The 22887-nt window shown below is 39.8% G+C and overlaps 1 protein-coding gene across 5 annotated transcripts in view; it reads left to right on the forward strand.

Moving 5' to 3' along the window:
• The window catches only part of TBC1D4 (TBC1 domain family member 4), a 112805-nt gene that overhangs the window by 64843 nt on the left and 25075 nt on the right, over positions 1-22887 (forward strand). For 2 of the 5 annotated variants that reach the window (XM_052785963.1, XM_052785966.1), the window contains exons 2-11: positions 281-883; positions 2253-2342; positions 6012-6116; positions 8654-8786; positions 10655-10746; positions 11522-11632; positions 12263-12382; positions 16003-16077; positions 17111-17337; positions 19181-19330. In XM_052785963.1, coding sequence (XP_052641923.1) covers positions 281-883; positions 2253-2342; positions 6012-6116; positions 8654-8786; positions 10655-10746; positions 11522-11632; positions 12263-12382; positions 16003-16077; positions 17111-17337; positions 19181-19330 — 1706 coding nt within the window. Of the gene's footprint in view, positions 1-280; positions 884-2252; positions 2343-6011; positions 6117-6667; positions 6687-8653; positions 8787-10654; positions 10747-11521; positions 11633-12262; positions 12383-16002; positions 16078-17110; positions 17338-19180; positions 19331-22887 lie in introns of those variants that run through there. The other 3 variants (XM_052785964.1, XM_052785965.1, XM_052785967.1) reach the window with 3 other exon arrangements.

The raw sequence follows: 22887 nt of genomic DNA on the forward strand, positions 1-22887 counted from the left end.
GATGTGAACATTTGTCAGTAGACCTCCTGGTAATTTAAAACCTTATGTTCTGAAACAGGTTCCAGTAAAAAAATTAGAAATTATTTGCTTTGTTTCCACTGTATAAATTGTCTATAGAGAAATTAGAATTTACTATTTTTATGTTGTCAGCCAAGAAGCTAGTAGCACTCTACTGAAGAAGTAGCTTGTGTAAATACTTATATTAACAAATGTTTGATGTATCACTGTCTATGCTATCTCATTTGTGGCTACTAACCAGACCTTTCACACTGTCCCTTAGGTTCCTGATGTCATCAGCAGCATAAGACAAGTCTCCAAAGCCGCACTGAAAGAAGATGCCAGACCAAGTAAGGACAGTGAAGATGCCTTCTATGACTCTCAAAAATTTGAGGTCTTGTACTGTGGAAAGGTGACGGTGGCTCACAAGAAAGCTCCCTCCACACTAATTGATGATTGCATTGAGAAATTCAGCCTTCATGAGCGCCAGCGCCTGAAACTACTAAACGAGCAGCGGAATAACGAGTCAAATTTGGACTTAACCCTTTGTGAAGGAAATGTGCCAGCTTCTCCATCAGATAGCCCATTTGAGGAGCTGGACAGCCCAAATAACACTGCAGGGCATGCTGCGATGTTTACAGTCGGCAGCCAGACCAACTTGACCAACCTGGCCAGCACTCGTGGCTCCTTTCCAGAGCGAATTTTAGAGGACTCTGGCTTTGATGAGCAGCAAGAGTTTCGCTCCCGGTGCAGCAGCGTCACTGCAGTTATGCAAAGAAGGGTTCATGACACAAACCTGAAAATACAGCCACGCAGAAGACATGCAAGTGCACCCAGTCATGTTCAGCCCTCCGACTCTGAGAAGAACAGGACAATGTTGTTCCAGGTGTGTACTAGGATAAGCAGTTTCATGTTGATTTTGCACTGTAACTTCCCCTGTGCAGTTTGAAGCTGAGACAAGTTTAGCAAGATAAGTAGTATGGATCCAGTATGGTTTCATGATGTGTCATAAATATTTATGTATCTGTTCATAAATTATTGGAACACAAGTAGCTGAACTTTCTTAAGGAAGTCACATTCACTCATGAGCTCAGGTAAATTTTAAGAAAAAGGAATTACTTACGGAGTAATAACAGGAGCAGAGTTTCTAGGGAAATAATTATTCTATATGCAGTTCTGGTTTGTCTGTATTGGTGAGATCTAGGACCTAGCTGAAAAAAGTGAGTATTCTTTCCAAAAAAGAATCGATGAAGACTTCCATGTGAACAAATACTCTTTTTTGTGCAATTAAAAAGAAGCTCACAACTTCACATAAGGCTTTCACAGCTTTTTGTTTGAGCCAGGCCCTTTATGATAATTTGTATTAACGTTCAGCTGATCTTTCCCAGATGAGTATTCAAACATCTCTGCACTGAAGGCTTCTTCCTTCAGACCTCACAGTTATGTCTTCTCTTGCCTGAAGTGCATTTGACATCTTCAAAGCCTGTACCGAGAAAACAAAAGGACACTTAAAGGAGGTGACCCATAAAAGGAAAGATCTTTGGACCTTAAAATAACAGGGGGCTAAATGCCTGGGTTTTGTCTTTCCATTTTCTTTAAAGATCATTCTTGCCTTTTATTCTCTTGGGGAAATGCTAACTGAAGTGAGAATGCATTGCCCTTTAGAAAACCACAGCTATCACCAGTAATGAAAAGAATTTAGCTGAAAAACTCCCTGAGGTCTATGGAATAAGTTCCATACACCTGAGAAGCAGTTTGGGAAAGCTGAAATACAGCTTGCTGCAGAACCTACTCTTTCTCATCCAGAATTACTGCAAAAACAAAAAGTATCACCTTAAGATCAACATAGTTTCTCAGCTGATTTATGGTATAGTTTAAAAAAAATAAAATCCTCAAGTTTTGTTTTTTACTGCAGCTTTTAATTTAGCCACATTGTTTACTAAAGGTTTTAGTATTGTCTGTCAAACATGTGATCTTTGGACCAAAATAACTCGAAAAGAAAAGGGGGGGGGAGCTGTCTTCTTTCCAAGTCTTTTTCCTATTCAACCGAGTGTATTGTTCTCACTGAAATATTCTTACTCAACATAGGCTGAATTATGGCACCCTTGTTCCTGCTGAGTAAGCTGTTATGCTGAAGGTACTCTATGTGAACAAGAAAGGGCTAGATTGTGACATTTTTGTTGCTGTTATTGTTGTGTCTCCAAGACAGTTGTAAACTAGACTTATTTCCTTCTCCCTGCCCCACCTCCCCTCAGGTTGGAAGGTTTGAAGTTAACCTCATCAGTCCAGACACCAAATCTGTTGTGCTTGAAAAGAATTTTAAAGATATCTCCTCATGTTCTCAGGTAAGCATTAATAAGAAGCAACAGGTAGATCATCAGGAGAAAAGGAATTTCTTTGTTCTTCAGCTGGGTTGCTTTGCTGATCTATAGGCAGCAGAAAAAAAGGAAATGTAGAATTCTTTTTCAGCATTCTGTGCCGTTTTCCTTTATTCAGTCTCAAAGGCCAGTTTGTCCTGGCTCAAAGGCCATTTAAACAGTTTGTCCTATTGAATTACCCTGAATGAAAGTAAAGTGCTGTTTTACCCCATTGGCTCCTTAATTTAAAACAGAAAAAAAGAAGAGGGAAGGAGGGATTTTGAGTGATTGTGACTAATGCGTATACAAAACCTGCATGAAGTTTGATGCATCAACTTCTTTGGGGAGTACAGCTGAAGAAATTGGGTATTAAACTGCAATTGCTTTATGAACACTTGCAGAAGACTTGAAGTACTGATTTGCCTTTACAAGAGCAAGAGCTGTTATTCAAATCTGGGCTTTCACTCATCTGGTAGCTGTTTCAAGTAGATACTGCACAAAAATAGTGCAATGTCATTCCCAAAGAGCTTAAGTACAGAAAAGACGAGCGCGAGATAACCAGTCTGAGCTGTGGTAGTGGCAACTTTGATCATTGGTCAGAAAACAAACTATAAACTGTTCTGCTTTGGAAGAGCATTGGATATAATTTGGGAAGTAGCTTAATCTTCATTTAGGATGCTCTGAGTGTGCGGTTTCTGAGCAGCTAAGCTCCTGAAGGCCTCTGGAATGAAAGGAGGAGAGCATCAGATCAGCCCTTCAGAAAAACAGCAGTTCACCTGCATCATTTTTTCTGGAGGATATGGCAATAGGTGAACCTAGCTATGTCCAGTAATAAATAAACAAGTCTTATAAAGTTAAATGCCAGAGCTGAGGGATTCACCTTTCTATCTTGCTGTTGTTCAGCACCTGTTACTTCTGGCACTTTCTGTTTTGAGGTCTTATTTTATTATCTTCTTTCATTTGCCATGCATATGCATCACTTCAGGCCTCCTTAAACACCATTATTCTAGTTTAAAGTACACTTCCTGGCATGCTCTAAACCTGTATTTCACCCCCAAGTGCTTTCATTTTAATGCTAATAACAAATCTGCTCTTGCATGACTGTGCTACCAATGCTAATAAATATTAAGAAGTGGTCAGCACTTGTAACTCAAGTGGATTCTTGAGCTACCAAGGTCCAGGTCCTTAAGTCGACTCTGCTGTTTAACTACAATTTGTATTGCTCTTGGTAGAGAAAAAAGGCAAGTGCAAATATAGAGTGGGACAGTATAATCAAACAATGATCTATTAATAGCTTTATAATAAGTATAGGTCAAAGAAATTCTTAAAGCAGTGGTATGGAAAGCAAAATTTGCAGACAGCTTGAGTCTTCTCCCGCTTTGTGGGTGTACTGAGCTGAATAAAAGTTGACACTTCAACTTTACGTACTAGGCTCCTGGGTTGCATATACATACTGATAATAGTCAAACAAAACAGTCATAAGCGGGGACAACCATTGTTCTTCTGACTTTAAAGCTTGGTGGAGACAGCAAGACCATGGCAGACCTTCAAGGCCTAGCTTTCCTTCAGTAAAATAACTGTGTACAGTAAATAGTGTTAGGTAATGCTGTGTGTTGGGCTTTGGAGGTGGAGTATTTCACTCCCTCTTCACTTTCCTTTGGAGCAATGCTTTTGTTATTTTGCATGCTTGAGTAACTCAAACAGGCACTAACAATACTGTGGGGTTTGGGGCTTTGTTTTGTTTTTTTTTTTTTTAATGCAAAATGGCTACTTCAGAGAAGTCGGGTTTTTTTCTACGTTCAATAGAAATGAAACATTAATTCGTTCAAGACTAAGGGTTTGGTGGCATAAGCCTCACCAGTACTTCTTTTAAGAACTCGGTGCTAGCCACAGGGCTTCTGTGTTGCAGATTTATGGGGCAGTGATTTACTGCATATTGTGAGACTGGCTTAGGAATGTTTGTTTTTCTAAGCTTTACGAACGATGAAAAGGATATGTTCTCTTCAGCTTGCATTCTGGATTCTTTTAGTCTGGTCCAATAAAGGTATTTTTATTCTATAGCTTAAGTGTGGTTGATCTCCTGCATTCAATTCATTATCTGCACTCCATATAATTGTCAAAGCAGCAAATATAATTGATGAAAAACCCCTCTGTGTGTTTTCAAAGCTCAGGTGTCAGACAGCTGTAGAAGTTTTCTTGTTGCAGCCTTTCTGACCTTGAGGGAACCCAGAACAACAAACAACTTTGCCCCTTTGGCATGACAAGTCTGGCCACCTTCTTAAAGAAATGTGATGGAGGTACTGTTAATTGAGGCATGTACCGTGCTATTTACGCTTCAGTGGTGCAAGTGTCACATCCATCTTCCCCACAAATGTTCTCCTGTGGAGACTGAGAAATCAGACAGCAGTAGACTTGTTCAGGCACTGTCAGCAGGAGGGAACTGGCATCTTACTGAACCACCTGAAGTAAATATGGTTTCCTTGCAAAACAGAGGGCAACGCTTCACTGTTACATAGATCAACATATGTGTATACATCTGTTCTTTTTGATTTTATGCTTTTGAAGACTTCATGTGTCACAGGAAAACTAGTTCAATTAAGTCAGGATTAGTGTGGACTATGGTAAACTAATGCCATTTGTGCCATCTGAGACGCCTTCTGCAACTTTGTTAAGTTTTGTTTAAGTAGTCCAAATGTAACTTGGAATTTTTTTTTTAAAAACTACAGTGTGTAGTGGCAATATGTTCAGTCTGTCACGTACTGCATTACCAATTTTGTCTAGAGTGTTTTCTGTAGTGACAAGCAAGTTGTTTTGCCTCTTCCCCTCTTTTACGATATAGGTGTTTTCTTTGGAGATGGATCCAAGCAACTGAGTTCTGCTTTCTGTTGTATTTGAACTTGAGGGATTAGGCTTTCTTTTGGAGAAAATCTATTACCATACTCAGATGATAAAAACATTGGCAAAAGCATTAACAATAGTGAGTCATGTTCCATGAATTGAGACTGGGAATATAGTGTTTCTTAGGAAGCAGCTCTCTTTGATCTTCTCAGTGCTGTTTTTAGCAAGGCAACATTCCCTGTCAAGCAGTTAGACTGGGATCTTGAAAGAAAACATCAGTAGTAACGTGTAGTAAGTCTTGAAACTTCTGGTATGTAACTTGGTTTCAAAGAATTTATTTAAGAATTTGTTTGGAATTCTGCATGTCACCACTCATTCCCTGCTCTTTTTGGTGTAGTCCTAACTTGTATTACAGGAAAGCAAAGATCTGTTGCTACTTTGATGCTACTCCAGTCCCATGTTTTAGCGTGGGTTCATTTACATCAAGTTTTCACTGCATAGGCAATTCCAAATACAGCCTAGGACTCTTTAGTCCGCTTCCATGAGAATCCAGTTTTCCCAATGGAAGAAATTCAGGTCCAGGTCCATTACTGTATAACATTTGATTGTATGAAGAGCTTTATGTAACTTTTAAATGCAAAAAGCAATTTAAAAGATGACTGTTGTAGCTGTAAAATAGATCATTAGTAGTATGCATTTATAGTTTCTCAAATTTTTGTATTGGCAAATGTTGGAGTCTGGCAACTATTTTTAGGATCACTTCGGAAACTAAACCTTCTTATAAAATAGTCCACTAATGCTGTTTTTAAACTCTCTTAGGGTATAAAACACGTTGATCACTTTGGTTTCATTTGCCGGGAATCTTTTGAGCCTGGGTTAAGCCAGTATGTTTGCTATGTGTTCCAGTGTGCAAGTGAGTCTCTGGTGAGTATTTATTAACGATCCTAACCTTTCCATTGGAGGATGTCTGAGGCATTTCCTAAATCATGGGAGTCTCTGTTATTCTGCTGTGTCAGCTGAGCCTCAGTGGTCACGTCTTCTCAGGTGTGGGACCTCATTTGTGAATATGAAAATATGCAATAGGAAATGCATACATTCTGTTCATATATAGCCATATCTTGCTACTCTGCTGATGCTTATATCAATAACACATAGAAAAAATCCAGATGGATGAGTTCACACATGCAGACTGTGAGCATATTTGGGCTCTGTATTTGATTGTAACACTTGCATTTCTAATTGTTGAGACACTTGGCTCCCCATTAAACATGTAATTACATGTATTGAATCAGTAACAATGTTGATGATAAAATTCAAACATACTTTTCAGGATAAGGTTTAAACTACTGGCTGATCCTGCATATGGCTTTAGCGTTTTCCCTGTAGTCTGTTCTGTTCCTCAGGAGACGAAAATAGCAGCACCTGATCATAGAAGAAAACCATATATGTGTCGATGTGTGTAACTATGAAAAAGTCCCTTGGAAATTTGATAAAGTATGTATCAATCAATTGAAGTTCCAGGTGCCAGTGATTTAACTGATACAGGTAGCTTAATAATGTGAGGCATACAGGAATTCATTTTGGCTACTACATTTTTATTTTAAAGCTCTGATACTTTAAAAGAAGTTTGTTTCTGTTCTGAAACATGTTTGTTCTTGATCGCTGTGTTAACAGCTGCTAACTCTTTCAGCTAAACTTAAAAATCACTCTTCTAGCTCGCTGAAAATGTAATTTGTTAATCCATTGACTAGCTTAAGAGTGAATAGATTTATGTCAATAAAACTTCAAACAGCTAACAGCCCTAGATGTACAATGGTAGCTGAGGCTGTACGTTTTATAAAAATGGGAGCTTGTTATGAAATCAGCTCTAGCTTTGTGCTAACAGGAAATGTTACAACTGACCACTTGATAAATCTGACCATGTATAAATCAAAGACTTAAAATGTGGTATATAAAGAAACCACGTATTTATGAATCTCTTTACATATTCTAGTACTGATATGTGTGGGTATGCCCACATGTAATATGAAATGAACATTCCTTAGCTACTTTCAGATGCAATCGCTTGGACTCCAGTGGCAGTTTGACTGTGGCAGGGCAGAGCTGTAAAACCTAATGCTTTCCAGATTCTGTGCTGCCAGGCAGGCTGTGTTGGTACGCTCGTGTATATTTGCTCTAAACCTAGCTGCAGTCTGTGCTACAGTTGTGATTTTAGTGTAGTCATAATCCCTATGCTTAGCACTGTTCTGTGGATCTTCCATTTGAGAGGCATTGTTGCCAACTAAAAAATTATCAGTCTGTATTGCAAGATGGATATTCACTGTTCAACGCCCTGCTTTATTACTAAGAAGAGAGAGCACCCAGAAATTACTAGTAGTGCTTAAAACTGTGGGTTTAAAAAGACAAATAATAGAGAAGACCTAAACAGATTGGAACACAAACTAATTCAAATTTCCACGTTCAGGTGCCATTTTTTTAATTTTTTTTTTTTTTCTGCCAAGTGACAGACCCTCAAAAAAGTCTCTATCTTTTCAATGTTAGACCGCATGATTTTGGTCTCAAACATTTCAGCTTTCTTCTTCCTGCTTATAAAAAAAGCAACAGGTAAGAGTGAGGACCTGATTCTGAAGTAGAATACTGATTGCTTTCCTAAGATTGTCATCAAGCTGTTGTCTCCTTCTTTCCATGCTAATGCAAAGACTCAAGTAAACAGCTTTTAATAAGCATTGTATTCCCCTAAAATACAGATGGGAACTCCAAGCACTTTGTATGTCTGGGAGCATATTTGAATGAGTGTGGAGAAACACTGTCACCTCAACCTTTCTTACACAAAAGTTGAGCTTTTCCAGTGCTGGTGTGTTGGAACGCAGCACTGCTGTATTTGTGGTAGTGGCAGAGGAAAGATCGTGGCAGACTGCAAGGCAGGTCGGCAGTACTTAAAGATAAGTTAGTGATTGTAATGAAGCTGGTAGCCAGTCTAGTAGCCTGGAGAAAAGTGAACTGCTGTGGGAAGCTCCTGTCTGCCAGCAGGATGGGTCTGTGGGGTTTTGTGCTAAAATGGTGCAGTGGTGGGAGGAAAATCATTGAGAGGGAGCATGTGCAGTTTACAGGAGAAACTTGAAGCTAAAGAAAAAGAAAGAAATGCAGTTTATTTAGCCAGCATATATTCAAGCCAAAAATTCCCACTTGCAGCTTCTTAAAACAGCGGCTGCCTGCCCAGTAAGCTTGAGTAGCTGCAGTTAGATACTCAAAATTACACTGTCTGGCTGAACTTGAAGATGGTGAGCATCCACAGAAAAGGCAGAAAACTGGGAATACAACCTTGATCTCTTTAGAAGACAGCAAACGGGGGGGGAGGTTGATTGTAAAGCACCTGTCTATGATGTGATTTATAAATCTAATTTGATGTATATGACATGCATTTTTGTTTATGTACTGTCTTTTCCCTCCTTCCCCTATAGGTTGATGAGGTAATGCTTACCCTGAAACAAGCCTTTAGCACTGCTGCAGCTCTGCAAAATGCCAAGACACAGATTAAACTGTGCGAGGCCTGCCCTATGCATTCATTGCACAAACTTTGTGAAAGAATTGAAGGTAGCAGCTGAGTTTATTTTCTAATTGTGTTTTTCTGATTATTCTAGAAGAATTTTAATTATGTTAACCATCCACTTTCAACTTAAACCACGTAAGAACAGAGGGAAAAGTATCCCAATAAGGAATTCTTACCATCACTTTGCACTCTCTGTAATCAAGTGGAGGTCATAGCAGTAATGATATTGCAACTGAATATAGTATCGCTTCTGTTAGAAATACATACTCTTTCGTTGTCATACCTCTCTTAAATGTTAAGCAGAGCAGAAAACCCCACCAGTTCACCTTCTGTTTATTTTTTTTTCTGAAGATGCGTGCTTTCAAAATGGGTCATAGAAAGACAGTTGTGATCAAAAAGGGTCTTGCTTTCTTGTGTGTTCATTCTTTCCTGTGTGGGGTTATTTCTTCCTCCTTTGTGTTTATTCTCTTGCACACTTCAAAATCTATTTCTATTATGGGGAAATAAATGATTAAGTTAGGAGATTAATAAAGTTAAGGCAACTACCTGGCTTTAAATATGAATAGACAAACCTTTGTAGTTTCTCTGAAGCAAGGCATGCCAGAACACATACAAAAATCTTACAAGATAGAATTTAAAAAAAAAACCAACATAGTTAGTAGCAGGATCCTATTTTTATACTTACTCCGCTGTGTCTTCTTGCAAAGTGTTGCATGCAAAAAAGCAAGTATGTTACAGTAGTCTTGTATCTTCCGGTCTGGTGATGATGGTGCTGGTAATTGCCAGTTGTCCCGTTTATTAAAAGTCACTGTTGCTACTTCCCTCCCTCTGGTGGATGAAAAGCAAAGTGTAAATCTCAGTGGAGTGAAATTCTGTTAGGTTGCAACTGGCATTTTCCATGTTTAACAACAGATATTCAGAAGTGATAAAGCTTAACTGGGAAAGTCTTCTGTAAATGAAAAACTAGAGGCTGCTGTATAAGGCAGTGTAAGTATCTTGAACACAGGTACTTGCAAGCCTGAGATAAGTGTCCAGTATCAAAATAAAATCACTTCTAGGGCAACAACTTGAGTACCACAATAGTAGTTTCATAAACTTTGTACTTAGTGACTGAAAGACTTATTTTAGTGTCCCTTTGTTTTTATCCGTCTGCCTTGTTTAGAGTCTAGAAGTTTATCATAATCAAACCTAGAGCTTCGTGACTTTGGAAAAGTCTTTATCTGTTCTGATTGCAATTTTCTATGAATGAGATCTACCTTGGATGGAAAAACCATATATCTTAATCTGATTCAGGGCGTTTTGTTTTCCCCCATGGTTTTTGTAGCTTCCTAGAACAAGCTCTGTGAGCAAATTTGCATTTTATTGAACATCAGAAATTCCTTCCTTTTTCTTACAGCTTTTATGCTGTTCTTGCTTTTAAAAGTGTCTTCAGTTCTCTGGTATGACCTGTACCCTACCCTTTCCTTGTATAGAAATGTATCTAACATTTTCAGTTAAAAGCATCTGAAAACTTCTGAGTATCCTCTGCATTGAGTATCTCTCCAGTTACATCCCTGATCTGTTCCTCTCTTCCTCCTCTCCCATACAGTTGTCAGGCTTTGAGCTGTCAGTGATCTCTTGGTACTAGGACAGAAGAGATCAGTGGATTAGGGAGCACAACCTTTTACACAGGAGCCAGCCACTTAGCTGCTGCTAGTATCATTTTTACTGCTAAAGAAAGGATACAAAACCATGTGGTTTAGCAAAACCTGAAGTATTTTGTATCATGTTTACTGCAGATATACAACTGTCATAAGTTAAATTTGTATAAACTCAAATGCAGGCTTATATCTTCTACTGTCATTTTTTTTCAACAGTTTTTTCAGAGATCATTTGAGAATCTAGAAGCTTTAATGTTCCTTTCTTTTCTCAGGACTCTATCCACCAAGAGCCAAACTTGTAATTCAGAGACATTTGTCGTCACTAACTGATAATGAGCAAGCAGACATTTTCGAACGTGTTCAGGTAATACGTTAGAAGCTGTTCTTTTTCAAATTTAAGAAAGACCATGATAAAATTGACTAGACATTTTTGCTTTTGATTATGTTTGTTTTGTTATGTAGTTGATCTAGAATTTACTGGTTTTCCATCAAACATCATACTGAAATAGCATGCTCCAACCTAACCTCATGTGATACACTGCTATCGGAAAAGTTTTGATTCCCAAGTCTGCTGAGATACTCTGTCTTCATAGCCAAAGTACTTTTTTTTTTTCTTTTCCCTGAGTTAAGTTCTTCATCTGTAAACAAGTTTCCCTACTTGAAAGTGATGTGGGAACGAACGTGTCTGGCATTTTCAGAAGTTGTCTTTTGACTTATTCTGAGGCAAGATTCTGGTGTGAGGAAGTGTACTCAAGTGGATGAAGTATACATTATTTAGGCTTCCAACAGCTGTGCTCCTCTCTAGCTGCCTGAAGAAGGGAGTGGCTTTTTGGTTTTCCTGGGTTCCTTATTCCATTTATAAGGCTATACAATGGCAGACAACCTTAGAAAACAAAATGTGTGGGTGTAAGGCTCCCTCTTCTCCACAACCTGTAACATTTTCCATATGGAAAGTTTTGGTCTGTTTTGCTTAGGAATAGGAAGGCACACAAACATTTGCAATTTGACGTACTAATAGTGCACTCTGGCATCTGGCATATCGGTATATTAATTTCAAAGAATACATACATATGGAAGGGAAAATAAGCAAATCATGACTTGAAGGACAACTTTTTTCTTTTCTTTGCTGTTACTGACAGAAAATGAAGCCTGACAATGACCAGGAAGAAAATGAACTTGTGATCTTACACCTACGCCAACTCTGTGAAACTAAGCAGAAAACACACGTTCACATTGGTGAAGCACCATTGGTAAAGCTAATTTTTGTATTATTCCTCTCCCACCCTATTAAAATGTAACTTTGAATACTACCAGGGTCACTGCTAGAGTTCATCAGGGATAGCTGAAGCTGGATATTGTAATTAAGAGAGGACTATGAATGAGAAGTAATTTGATTTGATTTATAGTGGCATGCTTGTTTTTTTAAGTTTGGGGGGCAGGAAGGGAGGGAAGAAAACCAATTATTTTTAGGTCTAGATTTCCTTACAGTGTGAGGATACCTCTTCTGTCCTTTTCCTTCCTCCCTGATCCCCACTCCCAAACAGTTACTCCTAGGGAGAATAGGGATGAAGAGGGCATTGGTTTCAGTTTAAACTATGAACTTACCTAGCAAAGAAAATGGGTAACAGTATTGTTAAATTGATAGGCTTTTACAAGATAGGCTTTAGCTATGGAATGCGCATTTAACTGTGGTTTTTTGTGAGTTTATTTTTTGGGGGGGGTGAGGGGTTTTGGTTTTGGGGGTTTTTTTGTGGTGTTTTTTTAATAAAGGGCAAAGGTATGTTCTTTATTACGTAAGTTGGTTCATCTCTAGTCTTTGGAGGTCTGCAATTGCAAAAAGAATTGCTAAAGCTGAACTGTGTCCTTGCTTATTTCAACAGACCGTTTCTAACAGTGCGATTCCAGAAAGCACCACCAGTGGTGGCAGGTTTAAACTTGACATTCTGAAAAACAAGGCCAAGAAATCCTTGACTAGCTCTCTGGAAAATATCTTCTCAAGGGTAAGACTAGCAACTCATTGTCAGTGTCTCTCCCAGATATCCTTGACAGTAAAGACCTATCAGATTTTTTTTGTTCTTTGGCCTCAGTCTGATAAATACTTAATGAAGTGATATCCCTATTGTGAAATCTGAGGGTTGCAGCTGGGTTGATTGTGACTTAACTGTGCTAGAAAATTTATGGTAAGGCCACACATACAGAGAGCAAAAAGGCAACTTTCTGAATAATGAATGTTCATTGTAGGTGGCAAGTGAGTTGGCTGAACATTATCAGATGTGTTGCTTCAGAATAAAAAAAATTAATCAGGATGGTTGCATGATCCCATAAAGAGACGTTATCGTATTTTGAAAGTGTGAATAAATGTGCCTACATAAACTGGAAATCTTTCTGTTCTGAGAAGTAATGCCTTACCTCTCATAGCTAAAATTGCTTATGTTGGTCGCTAAGATTCTTTAGAAAGTAGTAACAAAGTTGTCCTTTTTCAGGAAAAAAAAAAAAGCTATAGACTTAAACTGCATTGTTCTTCATTTCAGTGTTGCTAGCCAGATATGATGTGGAGTTGCAGATAATTACTGGAACTCTCTTACATTAAATACCTTTTAAAGAAGTCTGAATTGCAAGTTTTGCTTAGTCTCTCCTGCTCAGTAGGAAGAGTCCCAAAAGCAGAGAAGAGGCATATAGAGGAGTAACTGAAGAAGGCTTGGTGCCCGGGATTCAGTATGTTGTTCAGAGGAAGTGTGATGAGCTGTGAATACTGGACGGTGAGGTCTAACTATAATTTGGAGCAGTGAAATTAATTTCCTTCTGCTAGTAATTTTAAAAGTACCATGCTAAATCAAGGCCTAAGTTGCACTTGTCCTGGAGCTTATATGGGCATGTCATAAAGTAACCTACAAATGTAGGATGCCACAGATGTTCCCTATAAAGGAGGCAGAATATTTGCCACGGAGAATCCTTAGAACTTAAGGTTAGGCATGAGTTTGATCTAGGACTGAAGCTAGCATTAAAACCCTCTTGGTCAAATCTGACCTATGTTGTGTAGCAGGTTTTGCATACTAGGGACTTGGTCTGAATATGGAGAGAGCAAGCGTGCGCACGCAAAGGAGAGCAGTGACGGTCAGAAGATCTGGATAATTTCAGCACTCTGGAATATCATCAAAAGGTGACAGCTACAGTCATGCCTGTGCTGAGTCTGATTTCTTTTCCACATCTAAAGAACATGTGACTGGAAAGTGATCTAGTTCTGATGGTGGGTCACTAACCCTGAGGTGGTTGTGAAACAGGCATACATCACTGGGAATAACCCAGTAAAGCAGCCCTGCCATATACAGACATACTAGCACTCCAGTCATGTCAAGGAAGAATCATTTAGACGAAATGTGCTGCTTAAGTTGCAGAGCCTCTGAAGGGAAATTGCTTATATATTGTTGGTTTTGGTATAGTATGTTCCTCTCACCAGGGCCACTGCGACATGCTGCATGTTATAGTATGAGGATCTACACAGTCCATGATTGAGTTCAAGAGAAGTGGACACCCAAATCTGGATTAGGGCCATTTTAAGTTTGCTATTTATGAAGCAGACTTGCTGTTGTGAGGAAGGTTGTCTCATCTTTAACTTGAAACTGCAATAGATCAGGAACAGCAGTATGTTGTAGTGAATCATGATACACATAGGAGTTCATCCTTGCAGAGCCATTTAAAGGTAGCACAATGCAAGACCGAGAAAAATAATTTACAGTGCAGCTCAACCACTAATTATTTAGTTAAAGCAGGTGTATACGGCGAGTATCTCTGTGCGTGTATACTGTGTGTTATGTGCATACATGTGTTATACAATGACTGTTTTGATGGTTCTTAGTCTTCATCAGGCTATTACAAGAAGTCTAATGGAGTGTGGCTAATTCCTAAAGGTATTTAAGCACCAAATACCTATTGGTGTGGTGGGTTTTCCCCTCCTTAAGCCAGCTGCAAATCACATGGTATTGATGTAAGGGGATGCTAATTATTTATGACTTATCATTTTTATTTTAAAGTACATTTAATAACAAAGAGACTAGGAAAGAACTTCAGTTGGGGTTTTTTGGTTTTTTTTTGTTTTTTGGTTTTTTGTTTTAAAGCTGGCATTTAGCATCTTTTTGTAGATAAAAAGATTTAACTAAAAAGTAGAAGTCCGTATATGTGGGGGAGAGACTTACGCAGCCTCAATCTTGGCAAAATTAGAAATAAGTATGTAGTAACCAGATATCTAGGAACACTTTAAGTGGATGGCTTCTTAGCTAGATAAATAGCATCAAGTGACATTTTAAGCTACTTGAAGGAGTAGCTGCTCATTACTCACCATAGGGAAACATGCTGGGTTCTGTGCTCTGGCTTCACTTAGTCCCAGAGGAATGTCACTTTTTCACTTGTTTGTTTTGCTAGACTGATCTTATTTTTGTCAGGTTTGAACTGAAAACAGGCTGTGGCTTCCTAATGAGGTACCTCAGAAAAATAAATATAACCTCTGCTTGACCTCATGAACAGATTTCTTCCAGTCCATGCTGCACTAACCTCTTCTGTTGTTGTTTTTTCTGAACCCAAAAGCCCTCCTTACAGTGCCAAAAGTGCGTGTTTTTAAAGCTAGTGAGAAACTTCCAAGTTATCCTTTGCTCTTGTTTTATTGTGAGGGTCAGTGAAGAGATGCTTCAGGCAGAGTATTCATTGGTAATGAGCTTAAATGGGATGATGTACTTAAAGGGCACTCAAAGTCTTGAAAATAAACCTTACCAGGAAAAAGTAGGCTAAATAAATACTGCTGATGTTGACAAAATTTCCCCTGGAGTTGCAAGCATACCAAGAGGAGCTCTATCTACAGTTTTCCTAAAACCTAGAGTATTTTCCCCCGATAAAGTACTGAAAGCAACTTACTTCAGCAGTTGGAAATGTCCAACAGCATACTTTACCAATGTTTCATGGGAGTTTAAGTTAGGAGTGGAAGGTAGTCAAAAGTATTGAGGCCCTATCAGCTCTTCCTGTGAAACCAGGTGACTGTTAACAAGTTCAGCAAAGATCTGCTAACGCTAATTTCTAGCAAATTTCCCTCAGGTTTATCTGCATTATAATTGAAAAGTCGTCTTTGTATTTGGCACTATTTGGCTGTGTTTGCAACCAGAGAGCATTTTTTCCCAGTTTTAGTGCTTTCACTACTTTTGCCCAGGTGGACTTAATTTGTCTGAAATGTCTAGATATGGAGTAAACTCTCTGTTGAGATTGTAGTATGTCAAATGCATCCGTTAGCTGCAGTGCATGCACAGTACTGAAGTCTGGAGCTTTCTGAACTTGGCTGTTTAAGCCAACTCAGCTATTTTGCCTCCAATGGATCAGGAAATACTCAGTTACTTCAGACAACAGAGCTGCAGGTTTAAAACTCCTGGGAGCAAGGAGGGAGAAGATACAGTTTTGTCAGCTAAAGATGTCACTGCTTGTAAAATCCAGTGCCTGTCCCGTGATCTGTGGTCTTATGTTAAACGTGTCACATGCCTGAACTGTCTTGTGTTCACCTGCGCAGCTGTTGCCATCTTTGCTTAACCCTCAGAAAAAGAAGAAAAAGACCAGATTAAATTACTCAGTTCTTTTCTTGCAGGGAGCCAACAGAATGCGGGGCCGCCTGGGAAGCGTGGACAGCTTTGAGCGCTGCAACAGCCTTGCTTCTGACAAAGTATGTAAAGAGCTTAGTTACAATTGGCACATTTTCCTGTGCAAGTGTTAATGAAGTGTAAATATGGCACTCTGCTTCCACTTGAAGGAAGCAGCACAATTTACAAAACTCAAATAAGAGTTTCCACTGGGAGGCAGAGGGTGTAAGAAAGCTGGCATAGATGTTGACTTGAAGCTTCAGCTTTAATCTGTTCTCTGATTGCCACTTCTTTTTTCTACACTTCCTTTGCTTTTACAAAAAGCAGGGAATTTCTGGTCAGCTTCTGCCTTGTTTCACTGAAGTAATTTAAAAAGGTCATATCTCAACAAAAGGAAATGCTCTGAAGGTGAAGAATCCTTTCTGTAAGTAACAGTTGCTTTAGGGAAGTGAGAATTTTTGACCTAAAACCAGCTGTTGGGGATGCTGTATGGGGGCGAGCGGGCAGAACTCTGTTCACTTTCTTTTTATTTCCTGTTTTTAATGTTTTACCTCACGTGAGGATTGGTTGCTGGTTTTCCCATGAGGTGAAGATTCTGTTATGGTTTTCCTGCTACAGTTACTCATAAACTGGCTGTGTAATAACAGTCTCTCTTCCAGGATATGGCTATGACGGTACAGGAAGTATGCTCGCGATATGTCGAGGAAACTAGCTAAAAGCAGTTTCCCTAGTCTTTTCAATTCCTGTGTTTTCCTGAAAGAGCGAGGAGTCCTGTTGCTGGAATGCCGATCCCTGTGAGAGGATGCCTAGAGTAATTAGTGTGTTGTTTGCATTGTATATATATTTTTATTCCTCCCCCTCCTTTTTTTTTTTGTTTTTGTTGTTGTTTGGGGGTTTTTGGGTTTGGGTTTTTTTTTTGTTAAAGAAGGACGCTGCTGGTTTGGAGTAAATTATCAAAGGATGTCTGGTTTTGGTGATAATTAGCATACAATAGGCCATGACCGAGAAGGGGGAGAGGCTTTGGTGCCCCGATGCGGCGCATGGCCCGTGGGGTTAGGTGAGAGCTCTCGCAGGGTGCAGAGCGACAGGCCTCACTCCGCCAGCACTTCCTTTCAGGACACTTCGCCGGGCGATTCCCCGCCAGCTACTCCTCCAGCGTCCCCCGTGTCCTCAGCCTGGCAGCCGTTTCCCGAGGAAGACTCGGACTCCCCCCTGTTCAGGAGGCGTGCGCACACCTTCAGCCACCCCCCCTCCAGCGCCAAGCGGAGGATAACCTTCCAGAACGGGAGGTCCCAGAGCGTCCGCTCCCCGCTGCTGCGGCAGAGCTGCATCGAGACGACAAGGTGAGTCAGGGCATGCTGCGCCACGCGCCTGCTCTCTCCTGTGATTTTGGTGCACGAGCGTCGCCCGTGTTCCTTCTTACGGAAGCTGTTTTGTGCGGCTCTGGGTTTTATTTGCTTATTTGCAGCCTGTCTTCTCTGCCTCCGAGTAGTTTGGTGCTCCTCAGAAACTCACTAATCCCTGAATTAGTGATTCAGGGGAAGCATCAATCCAGCAAATTGATCATCAGGCTGGATGCTGGCGCCGATCTATTAATTTATTTGCCACTTCTGAGCTGAGCCTTTTTGTCAGTGTTGGTAGTCAGGCCCTTTGGAGAAGAGGTCCTCACCACTTTTAACTGCAGAGGTGGTAGCCTGACGATTCTATGAAATGAAAAAGGCACTGACAGCTTTAAGTGTCTGTCACTGTGTTAGGCAAAGCTCCCAGAGAGTATGTCCAGAATTAAAACTGGTGAGGAGTCTCACAAAAGAACTTAAGGTTTAAACACCTCCACTGAACTGTGAGGCATGGGATTTCCCTGTTTGCCTTTCTCTGGAGCTTCCCTCTGTAACTTCTTTCCCCTTCCTTTTTGGAGACTCTCCAGCTATTAACATGTGGAACAGTGTTCCTTCAGGAGTTCCTTCACTCAGTCAGAAGAGGTCCCCACGGTTTATTGTGGACCTCTTTGGTTGTACTTTCTTTCTCTGCCTCCATCCTGGCTATGTGCAGTTAAGTGACTGTGCAAACTCCAAAACCTTTACAAGATTCAGGCCCAGATGAGCTGAATTTTTTCTGTTGGAGGAGCACTTTCTCCAAACTACTTGTCTGTTTCATTGCGTCGCTGCAATTATGCTTTTTGTGGCCTCTTTCTGAAAATGGCCTTAAATGGTAATTTCTCACCTGTTATTGATGTCTAGATTAAAATATCAGTGTGAATGCTGCACCGGCTTTTAAAGAACAGCAAAAAAGTTTATTCTGTTTAAGAGAATGGAAGGGGGTGAAGGGTAAGAAACTAGCCTTGAAGTAGCTTTGTTACATTGTGTTTCTGAAGAGATAAATAATGTGTTTTTTACTGAGATAAACTTTGGTTATTGTTTTTTTTCCACTGACTGTGTTGTATGCAAACAGGAAACCCTGACAGTTCAAACTGAAGGACTTGCTGACTTCACTTCTTTGTAATAACTTTTAAGAAGTCACTGATTTAAGTGGTATCATCAGCAGATTTTCAGTCAAAACAGTTTGTAAGAACTTTGTTCTAGGCTGGGATTTTTCCTTCTCTCCTTTCCTATTGAGGATTAATCAAAAATGTTAAGTAAAAGAAACTGAATTAATTTTTATGTCCCCCCAACACTTGTTACTATTATTATGTAATGTTTAACTGTGTAGTAGGACTAGCTTTCTTGATTTAAACACTGCACAAAAATTTATCGGAAAACATTGCATTTGAATAATCTCTACTTTCTAATGTGTTCTAGCAATACACGTTATTTACAAAAGCAAGAGAAAACTGAAGGGAAGAAATAAGGTGGTTCAAGTTATTGGAAGCAGGTTTCTAAGGATATTTTCTGAATGTTTCAGAGATTCTTTTTCTGAATTTGCTTTGAGAATAAATAAGGCTAAAGAAATAAGGTGGTCTGCCTGTTCTGCAATGTCATTGAAATGTTTCTTAAAAGAAATCAGCTGTAACAGCAAAATCGGTATCACCAGGGAAACTACCCAGTAGTGCACTTGGTACATTCTATCTTCTGGGAAACAGAGTTACTGTAAACCAAGATGAGGTACTTGGCCAGTATCTTTAATCTGGATGTTTTGTTGTGTCCGAACCCATGCTGACCCATCTGCTATGTTCTCTTGTTGCCTGCACAGTCCTACTGTCGGGGTTCGGCGCGCTTTCAGTGAGAGTGAGTCTGCGTCACCTGGTCTCTCCTCCTCTGTCTCTGCCCCTTCTTTCCTGAAAACCTTTTACCAGGGCTCAGGAAGGTTGCTCCAGCACTCAGAAAGTGACCTCTCCAAGAGGTGAGAGCATTGTCTCCTGCCTAGTTCTTCAGTGCCACCAGTTTAACAACAGGATTCCCAGTGCAAATGCAGCACATGGGATCTCTCCCACTCTGCCTTGTGCTCCTGCATTTCTAACAGACTTCCTAGGTACTTGATGCAAATGGGCGAACAAGCTTTTAGCCAAAAAAGCCTGTGAAAAATAGAGGCTTGTCTGCTGACATCTAGTAGCTGTGGCCTGTTTCTCTTGCAGTGTTGCAAATCTGCTGCATTGGTTTGTCACTTGAAATGCAATGGTTTTTAGGACTGTCACACCAATTTAATGCTTTCTCTGCTGAATGCAAACCAGCATGTGTTGCTGTGATCATTGGCATGTGAAATTAAGAAAACAGCAATGTGAAGAGTGTACAGTACTAACATGGGATGCCTGTGCATGAGGATGGGGAAATGCCAAGTTAGCTTGGTGATGCTAGCTGTGAGATGTTTAGAGAGAATCAGCAAATAACTTCCAATTGAAGAGGAGTGGGGAAGAAGCGAAGATACAAGAAGGGCTTTCTGACATCAGTGTGAAAGCTGAGTATCTGAATGGAAGTCACGTTTCTTTTTACTGTAAGAATAGGCCCTTCTTCAGGAGGGTGCTTGAGGAAACTGCGTATGGGTTATTTTTCTGAAGTAGGCCTGTAGTGAATAAGGTGGAGCCATAGTTTTGAACTTCATGATGGTTTTTTGCCAGTTGCTGGCCTTTTTGTCTCTCTTCTGCCAATGACGACTCCTTTTTCCTTCATCAGTCTGTCCTTGTTCGCTGAACTATACTTGTGTTTCTGGTACTCTTCATCTCTGGATGTGGCCCTCCCTAATAGTTCCCAACAGAAAACTGTGGAGTTGTAGAAGGTGCTTTTGTGACTGGTTCTCCCTGGAAAAAGTAACAGTAGATTGCATTCTTACTGAAAACAAGTGTTGATGATATCTGGATTCTGGGTGTGTTAGGACTCTAAGGCATGGGGATTTCAGTTGTATGAGATGGGTGTGGAAGTTTTTAGGAGTGCCTAAAGAAATTTTTTCACCTTGTGGAGTAGTTTCATTAAACATAGATTAGTTTATCATCTCCATTTTAGGGTAGGTGTAAGAAATTAAGTAAGCATACAAACTAATGTGAGAGGCGTTTGACCTAAAGGTGGCTTTAAGGTACAGTTGGGGTTAGTCATCTCTAATAATATATAGGTTAGAATAAATACAAAGTATGTATCGTCTCCTTAAGCACACTGTATCCTACCTTGATTCCACTGACATTTAAAGTGTCTCTTTCTGGCCTCTAATCTGTAATTGGTACATAGCATGCAGCCCAAAACTGTAATGTAGACACAATTACAAAACACCTAGCGGGAAATTCCTACAGTTTAGGTTCTTCCAGCAGAATAAACTTGTGTATAAGTGGAATAAGGTGAGATATTCGTACAAGAAGATGACTGCATCATAGCTGTAGTGGCAGGACCACTTCTGGCCGTGACCGTCATTCCATGCCCCCCCCCTCCACCCCCCTCCCCCAAATCCCACAGCTTTTAAGAAGTAAATGGTAAATTATCTAGATTGACTTTCTAACAGAGGGCTAATGTAAACTAATAATTCCTTACTTTTTGGAGGTCTTTGCAAAACCAGTCTTAGAAATATTTCACAGTTCTGAAAAGAGTGTCGCTTTAAAGTGACCCCACCTTTTTACCCAAGCACAAATGAATAAGGAATAAGCAGTGTATGTTTTTGAAATTTGAGAGGAGAGATTGACATCTTGTCCAGTGTAGAAGTAGGCTTTTAATATTGCCTGTTCTAAACCTTGTGTCCAGTAATAGTTACTATGTAAGTGAATTGGATGCCTAGTCTTTCCATTCCCTACTATACTGCAGTAACACTAGACGAAGTAGCAGGTGAATTATTAAAGTTGAAATTCAAGAAACTGATGATTACACACTGGGATGTGCAGAGGAATGGCAAAAAAATTACCTGTCTCTTGCAGACTACCTCTTATTTGGGTTCCACTCCAACTTTGTTTCTGTGTTCGCTTCAGTTAGCAGACTCGGTCCAAGCTGAACCAATGTCCAGGTCAGTTTGTACAGGCAGCTGGATCCCATTAAACCTAGCTTTCTGGATTTGGGGAATGTAGGTATTCAGTATTGTACTAAACCTGTACTTTAATGCCAGCTAATTCCAAGCTGAAATTTCTGAGATACTACTCTTTCTGGAATTGGTTATGCACATTATTCAAGATACTGCATTTCATTATAATGGAGTTTTGAAATGTAAGGTGGGGAGATCTTCAAATTAGCAGTAATTCCCAGAAGACAACCTTGTTTCTACTTAGGTTTTGTAGTATACAGGTTTCTGATACCATTTAGTCTTGAATTTGTGTGAAAACTCTCTTGAAAATGGAATCTCATTAGCTATACGTCTTGCTGGGAGCAACTGAGCCTGAACTGTCATGGTAAGGAAATTGCAGTAGCAAGACTGTAGCGTTGGTGTCTAGTTGGGTTCATGATGTGAGTACAACAAATACAGTCAGAAGTGCTGCATGAATAATGCTGATGTGATAAGAGTGACTGAGGTAATCCAGCTGTCTCTTGAACTGGCTAAAGGAGAATGAAATATGTTGTCCAGCTGATGGTGGCTGAAACTCTAAACTTTTCCTGCTTTAGCTTGCAAGTGTGTGTTGTGCCATCAAATCATCAAATTTATGAATGAGAGGAAGTTCAAATTTTTTACAGTGTGCTTTTTCTTGTGGCTTGGTTTGTTGTTTGGTTGGTTTTTTTTTTCCTTTGGCTATTTTTCCACAGAGAGGACCATATTCTATCCTAATAGGCTCAATGTGAGGTGTTCTTAGCGTTCTTGTGTGAGTGTATGTTGGCTGGAATTGAGCGTGGTGTGGCAGTCCCTTACAATCTGAAGACTATAAGCTGTTTAACTGTTAGGAACCCTAATTAAAACTTCAGTGCATTTTCCTCTCTAAGAATAACCATGGTTACTACGCATTCATGAAGTGTATCCTAGCCACATTGCACTGAAGAAAAATTCTTATAGTCTGACTTCTCGTGTCATGTAGCTTTGAAATTACACATGATGCAGCAGGCAGCTTTTCTTGGTGTTCTGGTGATCTTCGATGTGCAGGAGTGGAGCCAGTTTCAGTCGGAATTCATTTTAGAAAGATGTTTGATTTGTAGCAGTCAGATGGGCCTATGCAAATAACACCAAGCCAGGGTCAGCTGGGGAGCTGGGTGTTACATCTAAAAAGCAACTCTGCATATTATCTATGTGTCTTTATGTATTGGCTGCTGTATAGAAGATGATTCTGATCTATGTTTACATGACATTTGGCATACGGTCACAAACTCAGAAACTGATACTAGGGTGTTGGAGATGCTGGGTACAGTGGTTCTCACCTGATTGTAGATATCTTCATCTCATCTAATCAATGGAAAGAGGTTGGTGTTTCTGCAGCACGGTTGCTCTCATCCTAATGTGATTGTCTTTAATATTCTGACATTTACAGAACTGATCCTGCCTATTTATCTGCCTTCCTTCATGAACACTAA

Source organism: Harpia harpyja, chromosome 4 (assembly GCF_026419915.1).
Source record: "Harpia harpyja isolate bHarHar1 chromosome 4, bHarHar1 primary haplotype, whole genome shotgun sequence".
Taxonomy (NCBI): domain Eukaryota; kingdom Metazoa; phylum Chordata; class Aves; order Accipitriformes; family Accipitridae; genus Harpia; species Harpia harpyja.